The 10555-nt window shown below is 36.2% G+C and overlaps 1 protein-coding gene across 1 annotated transcript; it reads right to left on the bottom strand.

The window, feature by feature from the left end:
- Positions 1-7573: 7573 nt before the first annotated feature.
- Positions 7574-8851, bottom strand: LOC134245717 (uncharacterized). The gene has a single exon (XM_062727977.1). It carries the CDS (start codon positions 8849-8851, stop codon positions 7574-7576), a length of 1278 nt encoding a protein of 425 aa, XP_062583961.1.
- Between the last annotated feature and the right edge of the window lie 1704 nt (positions 8852-10555).

The raw sequence follows: 10555 nt of genomic DNA, 5'->3' as shown, positions 1-10555 counted from the left end.
TCTGAATAGTCAAGTGGTTTAGAGAACAAATCAAAAAAAGTCCCATTCTAACTTGTTATACCCTTTCATATGTGAAATAGGATTTTGGATATACAGGCAGACACATGGATAAATAAAAAGCAGACATTGGATTTCTATAAAAGTGAATTCCATCATATGGCATATTGCCAAAACAAGGTGTGACTGTGTGGTAAAACACAAGAGTAAAACAGTATACCAGTACTCACTTCCCTCTCCTTTAAAGCATATTTTGAAAAGTTGACAGACAGATAAATGGAAAAAGATCAGAAAGCTGAAATGAGCCTCTGGCTTCAATAAGTTAAAAATAGCTTGCTTACTCAACAAGTTTTTATTCTGAATTAAACATTATCAGGGGCGGATCCAGGAATTGAAGTTAGACGGGCAGGGTTCGACATTAACGTTAGTCCGTTAGTCTCAGACTAATAAGTCTCAGACTAATAAGTCTCAGACTAATACATTTTCATTTGGACTAATAAAAGTTGTGGCGTATTAGTCCGAATGGACTAATAAAGTTTTCTGGGGAAAAATATTACCGAAGTTCTCGACAACTTTTACTGGAAAACCCGTATGTATTTTTAGCTTTCTTGCATCTTGGCGGAAAGTTATGTAATTCTGAGTCAATTCGGCACTTAATTTTAGGACTCATTGGAATGAAATTAAACATTTTAGGGATTATGATTTATTATGACTCATAAAGAAAGATGTCGGGCATTTGGATGTCGTAATCATTTATAGAGAATAATGAGATTGGGAACACGATCCTAGTTCCTGATCAGGCAATTTCAACAAATATTGGTATAAAAAATTTCATGAAAACGCATGCTTTGTTTATTACAAAAAAAGTATAAAAAGTACCTTGAAATGTAAATTCTATTGTTTAATTATATTTTTGACGGACTCATAAAATTGCCTGTGGACTAATAAAATTAAAGATGCACTAGTCCGGCTAGACCAACGCCGAAAAATGTTAGTGTCGAACCCTGGCGGGTTGGGCGCCAGATTCAGGCAGGGGGTCTGGGGGCCGCCTTGAGGCAAAGCCCTGGTGGGGGCCAAGGGGGCGAAGCCCCCCGAAGCTCTTGGATTCTAGAGGTTTTGTAGGGTAAAAATGAGGTCTACCAAGTAGACATCAGAAACATTTCCTCGACAAAACTATGTTTTATGCTAACTTTGACAATTTCAGGGGGGGTGCGCGCCGGGTGTGCCCCCCCTTAAATCCGCCACTGATTATATCAATTTATAGATACATATACCTATTTACTGGCTATGAGGACAAAAGCAAGTTTATTGTCCCCCAAGACAGCAACAATTTCTCAAGGTGCGTCCAAGTTGCTGTTGATGGGGACAACAAACTTGCTTATATTGGAATAGACAGGTAAAACTCAATCAGGCTCTTGTGACTTGACAATAATAAATATACATGTAACTGATGTAGGGGATGTGTACGCTAAACTTCTTACCTGCTGATAGCTTTGTATTTACATCCCACACTCTTGCATGTTTTTTCCCTGTTTTTACATGGTTAATATGATTACACTTTGTATTGCTGCAACATACCTGAAATGTTAATGTAAAATCAATGAATCCCTAATTACAGGTCACTGTTCTAAATTCATTCACCATTAATGAAATCAAATGCTTGGGGAAAAAGAATTTAAATATGCATTACTTCAAATTACTTCAAAGAAAAAAATGTAACATCTTTCAAAACTAAAAATATGGATATATGGAATACTGCCTGTTTTATATGGAGAACAAGAGGCCCACGGGCCTTATAGGTCACCTGAGTATCATGTAACAACTTTCCAGCGATTGTATTTGGTTCGTGTTTTAAACCAAAAGCCATGAAATTCACAATTTTTGAAAGAGGCACCATTGCTTATCAAAGGGCAGATTTCAAAGCATTAATTTATTTTTAGTCAAAGTACCCCCCTGGTACCAATGACCCAGCAGCCCTGAAATTATCTATTTTGAATGAGACCCCTTTCTTCATTATAAGGCCAGCATTTTTTTTATGTTTAGGTTTAGTTATGAACATGAGAATAAAAAAGTCCCGAAGGAGAAGGAAATAAAAAAAAAATTTGATAAATCAATTATTAACATTTGTACATTCTTTTTTTATGCTATTCTAATAGGCTCCATACCACTGGACACATAATGCTTACAAATAGGAAAGTAGAACATTTAATTGCTTATTTCATCATCTGCCATTTTTGGCCAGTTATATAAATTTTGTGATGTTGGTCAAAATATATTTCAAAAAATCAATTCTTTAAAAGTCTTTCAATATATCTTCATTTTTTTAATATGTGTTAGGTGAATGTGTAGACATTGTTCTAAAATATACTTGAGACCTAAAATAATTATCATAATTCCTATCATAAAACAGACAACCTCACAGGGAGTATTGCTGAGTAGGGTAAACATTTTTTCAATTAAGTGTAAAATAATTTTTCTGGCTGATACAAATGATACTACATGCTGTATATATTTGTATATTCTTGCCTTTTAATAGTTGAATTTTTTTTTATTTCTTCAGGTTATTGTTTATTTCTTCCTTAAATGGACTTAACTTCTCCCATAGTTTTATTCATTACATCTGATGCATAAGCAACCCTTTTCTGAAGAATGATGCTTAGACTGTAAGCTATAACAGGGACCTAAACAATGTCGCTGGCAATATGCAATAGCTACCACGGGCAGTTTAAAACCTGGGGGAGGAAAATAATTAACAGACATATACTTTTGAAACGAATACATAATTATCTCACCAGCATGTCATTGTGCAACAAAGTCGTCAGCATTTTATTTGTCCTTTGAACGGGTGAAACGTTTTAAATGGCACTTGTATCGATGAATTTTACACTAAACCAAGCTATCTTCGATCTAGCTTTATTTACCCGCCATTTCATCTTATAACCGGAAGTGCGAGTTCGTAAATTTGAAATCTCGATCCCGACTCAAATTTGACTTCGGAAAGAAAAAAATTGTTTTATTTTTTCTGAAAATTCAAAACCTTGAGCGGAGGGTTTGTAAAACCGAAAATAAAATAAATCCTGGACTTAAATATGTAATTAGATCATTAGCATATTAACCAGGAGCAAAGGATAAGATGTTCAAAGAATTCATGCATTTCACTATATAATCATTAGAGCCCCACCCTAAAACAAGAACCCCTGACCCTGGGGCCATAAAATTCACAATTTTGGTAGAGGCACTCTTGCTCATCATAACTATGCACTTAGTTGGTTTATTTAATACCCAGGAGCAGAGAAGAAGATTTTCAAAGAATTCAAGTATTTTCACTATATAATCAATAGAGCCCCGCCCTAACACCAGAACCCCTGACCCTGGGGCCATAAAATTCACAATTTTCGTAGAGGCGCTCTTGCTCATCATAACTATGCACTTAGTTGGTTTATTTAATACCCAGGAGCAGAGAAGAAGATTTTCAAAGAAATAATGTATTTTTACTACCTACTTATTTAGCCCCGCCCTAGCACTAGAACCCCTGACCCCAGGGCCATGAATTTCACAATTTTGGTAGAAAACTCATTGCTGATTACAATCATGCAAACAGTTTGACTGCTTGATGTCCAGGAGTAAAGAAGAAGATTTTTAAAGATTGCATTAATTTTAGTGGTTTTTGCCCCACCCCTCAGGCCCCAGGGGGGCAGGGATCATGAAATTCACAATTTTTGTTCCCCTTTACCCATAGATGCATTGTGCCAAATTTGGTTGAAATTGGTTCAGTGGTTGCAGAGAAGAAGCTGAAAATGTTCAAATGTTAACACACGACGCACGACGCACGACGGACGACGCACGACGACGGACGAAAACAGATAGCAATAGGTCACCTGAGTTTACTCAGGTGACCTAAAATTCAAGGAAAAACCTTTCAAGGTTGTTTTTATACAAACTGTGCAAAAATTGGTGAGTTCATACCTTTAACAAAGAAGCTAAACCATATGTCAACACAGAAATAGTGTGTGAAAGTTGTAATGGTAAGCCACATTTACAACATCCCTGCAAGCCCTCAGCTAACACTCCAAGTTCTACTACTCTCCTCCCCTCCTTCCAATCCTCAGATGTAGTCACTTCTTCCCCATCCACCACCTCCTCTCTTTCCAGTATATTCAAATTTGGCAATTCTATGAATAATGAATAAAAATTATCACCATTACACATTCTTTATTATCTACTGTAACACATCCTGACTAGTTGACTGTTTAGATACACTTACTAAATTCCAAGAACCAGTTTTCAAAATAATTCATAGTGCCGATATACAACATATTTTTCCATATACCGATATTTCTCAAGATATTCTGAAATCAATCTAAAATATGATCTACTTTCTTTTACTCGACATTTGCTTGGGCCCCTGGTCATTCACATGTAAACAGAGGGTGTATGAGGTGCAGCGAAGAGTTGCATAGCATTTGCAAGATCTTTCAACATTTTAAAGTTGATTTCTTACTCCAGATTGTAAGGTTAAGTAGTCTGTATTAATAAGTTAAAATCTGCATCAACAACTACACCGCCATTTTGATTATGAATGTAAAAGAAGCTATATGGTTGAACAATTTTTTCCCGTAATGCATTATCATGATTATATACCTTTCTATTTTCAAAACAATTAGACCGCTAACATTTTGTTTGTGACTTAGTAAGATCATATGATCCAATTAAAGAAAAATCATGTAAATCTCAAATTCAAATGAGCAAATATTCATTGAGTTTAGAATAGACTTTGGAGAAAATTTGTCCTGTCGTTCCCGCTTAACAATTAGTGTTGGGCCCATTGGCAAGCTGATGTCAATTAAAAAAAATTAGGTCAATTTCGGAATTGATTTCATAATATCTTAAGAAGTATAAGGAATTACGGAATGAAATTTGAAGGAATGAAGATTGTTTATATATGGATAGATATGGATAAAAAGTAAATTTGTAAAGCATTCAATTTAAAAGAATTTTATTGGTGAAAGTAGGTACCCTATGAAAAGAGTTCCATACCTTTATTTTTTTTTAACACCTCAATTTTTTTTCTAAGTAATCTAAAGGCCTGTGGGTCAAATGAGTATATCTTTCATCACGTGCAGTGTATTAAAATAAAATACAGTAATTATCTTTGATAAGTATTGTCATGTAAGGTAAGACATCAGCAAATGTAATTTTTTTTTTGTAACAGCTAGGCCTAGTATATATATATTTTATTGAAATCCACATATAACATCATGTATAGTTAAATTTATTATTATCAAATATGATTCAAATTTCCATGTTGCACTTTGATTACAATAGGCCATGTGGTTTTCAATAAAATACCCCCCCCCCCCCAAAAAAAAAAAAATTATATTTTTAAAACTTTGTTGTCAATCAGATGAAAACTTGTTTTTATCAAAATATATCTTTGAAAATTCAATTATATACTTGATAAAAACAAGTTTTCAATGTCTTAGTTATGTCATGTTGTTTTTCAATGAAATATTGAGAAAAATTCAATATCTTCTCTTTTGGTGCACATCTTTAACTATCATAATTTTTTTTTTAAATAGCTACACGTAGTCATAGTTCAAAAAGTCTTTAGAATGGACCTGGTATATAAAATGAACATCAACAAATTCATGTACCTCCCTTTAATATTTCTAATATTTCTAATAGACCTCTGTGTAATCATGGTAATTTAGATGCAGATATGAAAACGAGTCTTTTAGATTACGTATTTTACATGTACAAACCGTGATCGTGATCAACGCTGACAGGGGTTGCACTGGCGGAGTAATTGTGGTCTGTAAGGATAGCTCCCCTAATCCATCGAGTCAATTGCCCTGCAGATACTTTATCATATCTCTCCTTCTGCTTTTTCGAGACGAACCCATGGCGTCTGTACTTTGGTTTCACCATCTCAACCAAAGTTACCGCGCAGACCTTGACTTCTCGTCTGCTTTTTGTTTACATTATCGTAATCCGGTTCACATATCTACTTATCGTTACTTATCGTTACTTATCGTTACTTATCGTTGGTTTCCAATTCAGGCTCCCTAAGGATCCTCTTCATTGGACTCCCTATATCCTACTTCAGTTTTAGTATAACTCACTACGTGACTTCCGGATATTGTAGCCTTATAGTCATATAAAATGTCTTGATTTTCCCAGTGTTTATCCAAACGTTGCTTGAAAGAATTAGTAGTCTTCGCACTTATAACATCCTCTGGTAGACTGTTCCAGATCTTAGCAGCTCTCAGGGTGAAGTTATATTTTCTGATATCTAATCTGGCTCTCTGGATTAATAGTTGCTTGGAATTCCCCCTTGCAGTTTCTCTCCCTACATGATCTCTCCTATATTTCACAAAGTTGGCTGCTTTTGTGTCATATTTTCCACTCGTAATTTTATATATCTCTATCATATCTCCTCTGTGTCTTCTATAGCTGAGTGTTGGTAGTTTGAGTTTCTTCAGTCTCTCAGAATAGGTAAGATCTGACATTCCAGGTATCTGCTTTGTTGCCCTTCTTTGCACTCCCTCCACCATCTCAATATATTTAGTTTTATATGGGAACCAGACTGAGCTTGCATAGTCCAAGTGTGTTCGAACCAGAGATTTATAGAGCGGAATGAATGTATTTTCATCTAAATGTTGAAATATCCTTCTAATCATGGCAAATGTCGAGTTGGCTTTCTTTACTTTCTCGCATATGTGTTTCTCAAAGGTTAAATTTTCATCGATGATTACTCCTATGTCCTTTTCTTCCTGAACACGCTCTAAAGATTCTCCTAATAACTTGTATGACACCTCTTGTGAAGACTTTTTCCCTATATGCATATATTTACACTTTTCAGGATGGAATTTCAACAACCAAGTGTTGCTCCACTGAGTGAGTTTTTCAAGATCTCTTTGCAGTGCTTCCTGATCTCCATTTTCTTTCACAATGTTAAAAATCTTTGTATCATCTGCGAAAAGGTATACCATTGACTCGACGATCTCTGGTAGGTCGTTTATGAATATTACAAACAATATCGGTCCTAAGACGGAGCCTTGTGGGATGCCGGATGTTACATCATGCCACTCGGAACTTCTCCCATTCACTGTAACCTGTTCTTTTCTATCCCTTAGGTAGTCTTGGATCCACTGAATTGTTTCAAGTCCTATTCCATATGCTTTCAGCTTGTTGATAAGACGTCTATGAGGAACTGTATCAAATGCTTTCTGATAGTCCATATATATACAATCTATGGTGTGTCCCTGATCTAATGCCTCCGTCCATTCATCTAAGACTCTGAGTAGTTGTAGTGCGGTTGACCTCCCTCCCATGAAACCATACTGCCTTGTTGTAAATAGATCGTTCCTTGTGAAGTGTTCAGTGATCTGATCCCGCATTACCTTTTCCATTGTTTCACACACGACTGATGTGAGGCTCACAGGTCTATAATTTCCTGCTAAGGACTTGTTCCCTTTCTTGTAAATAGCACTTATTCTGGCTTTTTTCCACTCCATTGGGACCCTCTTTCCTCCAATGATCTATTGAATATCATAGTTAGTGGTACCGACAGCTCCTAATGTAGTTCCATCAAAAACCTTGGATGAAAATTGTCTAATCCTGGAGATTTGTCCACCTTAAGTTCTCTGAGTATTTTCTTAACAGTTTCTTCCTTTATGTAACGTTGTTCCCATTGAATTTGGATGTTTCTGGCTTTAAGTTGTGGTACTTCACCATCTGGTTCTTTGGTAAAAACACTACTAAAGAAGTACGCTAAAATGTTAGCTTTTGTTTCATCATCATCCGTTTTTTCTGATTTCGGATCTCTAGGGTCGGTGCATAAATCTGCAATCCCTTGTCTGCTTTTACTCTTTGAGTTGATATACTGCCATATTCTCTTTGAATTACTCTTTGCTTCCTTTGCTAGATTTTTTTCGTATTTCTTCCTAGCCTTCCTTACTAGTTTCCCTGCTTTGTTTCGAGTACGATTGTAGTTTCTTCTAACATCTGGATCTTTGTGTACCAGGTACTTGCGTGCCAAGGCATTCTTCTCTTTAATGACATTTAGAGTTTCTTTATCCAAGGGAATTTGCTGGTTTTTCTTCCTTCCAATTTCATAAGTAGGTACAAACTTATTCTCTAGATCCTCCATCTTTCCACGAAATTTTGTCCATATTTCATTTATGTTTTCAGAGCCATCCCCCAAAATATGCCTCCAATTTGTCTGCTTAATTTCATCCTTTAGTCCTACATAGTCAGCTTTGCTGTAACTTTTTCTCTTCTTCTTTGTTTTCTTGACATCCACTCTGCACACATAGCTGAATATGATGACACAGTGGTCACTTTTTCCGAGAGGACTTTGTAGTTCCATATCTACTACTGTGTCCGGGTCCTTGGTTATTATCAGGTCTAGCACACTTGGTGTATTAGTTCCCCTCCATCTCGTTGGTTTATTTACCATTTGGAATAAAAAGTTATCCTGTAAGCACTCAAGGAACTTCTGCTCTTCTGAATGAATGTTTGATGATGTCATCATATCCCAATTAATTCCAGGGTAGTTAAAATCTCCCATCAGTAAATGGTGGGTAAAGTTTAGCTTTGATACTTCACTGATCAAGTTCCTTAAAGTTCTACCGGTTTCTTCCGAACTATCTGATGGTGATCTGTATATCACTCCAATAAGCATGGTCTCATTTCTACTAGTACGCAATTTCACGAACAGGTGCTCACAAAATCTGCTATCAACTTTTATTTCCTCCGCCTTGAGTGATTCATGCACATAGAGTATAATTCCTCTACCAATATCCCCTTCTAGGTTTGTGTAGAACATATTGTATTCCTGTGACCATTCCATGTTGAATTCGGAGGGATTTAGTAGATAAGAAGCATTCTTCGCCTTTACTTCGGTAATCCCTATTACCATCGGTTTTACATCTCGGATTCTGATTTGAAATTCATTGAATTTGTTTCTGAACTGATCGGCGTTTGTATAAAAGCAAGTTAGTCTATTCACAAACTTAAAACTATTTACACTATCTTCACTGTTCTTCTTTATATCTACTCTCCTTCTACCCGAACTTTTACCACTCTGCGCGCCCAGGGTGGTCCTCGTACTCGGAAGGTGAATTCCCCCGAATGTGTCCCTTGTAGTTCTTTAGCCCTTTCATACAGTTTCTTCTCATTTTCCCTTTCAGCTCTTGTCAAGTCATTTGCAATTCTCACCTTGGCAAACTCCAAGTGATCCTTCAAGAATTTTGCACCTTTAAAAAGTTCCACCTTCTTTTTTGTTGTTGTAAGGGTAACAAGCATTGGGCGACTTGCCTTATCCTTTTTGAATTTCCCTAAACGTACCACTTTACTGATGTCGGAATTGTCAATATTTGTTTGGCATCCCTTTCCTATAGCCTGCAACTTCTCGTAGTCAAAGTTCCGTCGTGTCTCACTAGATTCTGACTCACACTCCTCAATTCCATATACCACCATGTTATTCTCCCGACTTTTCCTCTCATTTATTTCCTGCAGGACTGCTGTAACATTTTCTTTAGGCTGTACCTCATCATTATTCGATGTGATTTCAGAATTTCCAGACGCTACTTTATTATTTAGTTCATCCTTGACGATTGCACGGACATCATTTTCACTGCACTTGTTTTGCACTTCCTTTTCAAGTTTATCAATCCTTGACTCAAATATTTTCATTATTTCCTTACACCTATCCTCTATCTCTCTATCCACCACTATGTTCTTTTCGACTTTTTCTCTGCATGTACCACAAAACCACATGACATCACTTTTTGACATAATGTTATATTCCTCAACTGATTTTTTCAGACATTTTATGCAGAAATGATTGTTACATCGTTGACACTCAAGGAGCTTGTCTTCGTCCGACATGAATTCGTTTTTACATAAGTTACAGCACCAAACTACTTCATTGTCTAATGCTAGTACACAATGAGATTTCTTGGGCGAATTGTTCCTAGAGTTATCCCTAGAGGAAGGGCATGAAGTTGTTTTAATCGGTCTCCCCCTTCTTTTACTTTTTGTTTCCCCGCTCTGATCGCCGACGCCATCTGGGATATTTTTTGTTGTAGCCATCTAACCATGAATCAACAAAAACCTCGGTCTGGTATTACTAATATCACACAATACTTATTCACTTGCCTACCCGTCACACCAATTAATACTCTTACACACTACAAGAGCGATAAAAGCTCGAATATATGCTCGAAATGTCAATATCTTCTTCCTGGAATTTACAGGTTGCCGTCCACCGGAAGTCACGTTCACATCCGCGAAATGTAAAATGCTTATTATATGTCTGTTTTCTGTCATAAAAAATCGTTATTATGTTACTTTCTATGGATGATGATTATAATTATTTGTAGAAACTATTAATTCTCTGCCTATTGAATTCTTTATTATAACGACATTCAGACCAATTTCCGGCAGTTCGAGTTGCGCGGTGAATTCAATTTCGTCAGAAGCGAAACACCTTAAATAGTTTTTCGTGAAATTCCACAACCCAGATTATCCAAACAATGTTTAAAAGCGTAAG

This window comes from Saccostrea cucullata, unplaced genomic scaffold (genome assembly GCF_032062105.1).
Source record: "Saccostrea cucullata isolate Sc308-1 unplaced genomic scaffold, CSIRO_AGI_Scuc_v1 ctg7442, whole genome shotgun sequence".
Classification (NCBI taxonomy): Eukaryota; Metazoa; Mollusca; class Bivalvia; order Ostreida; family Ostreidae; genus Saccostrea; species Saccostrea cuccullata.
The sequence above is the reverse complement of the archived record's forward strand: the minus strand, read 5'-3'. Positions and strand labels throughout refer to the sequence as shown.

Excerpts from the sequence above, each read along its gene's own strand:
- LOC134245717 (XM_062727977.1), bottom strand. The coding sequence starts at position 8,851 with ATGGAATGGTCACAGGAATACAATATGTTCTACACAAACCTAGAAGGG.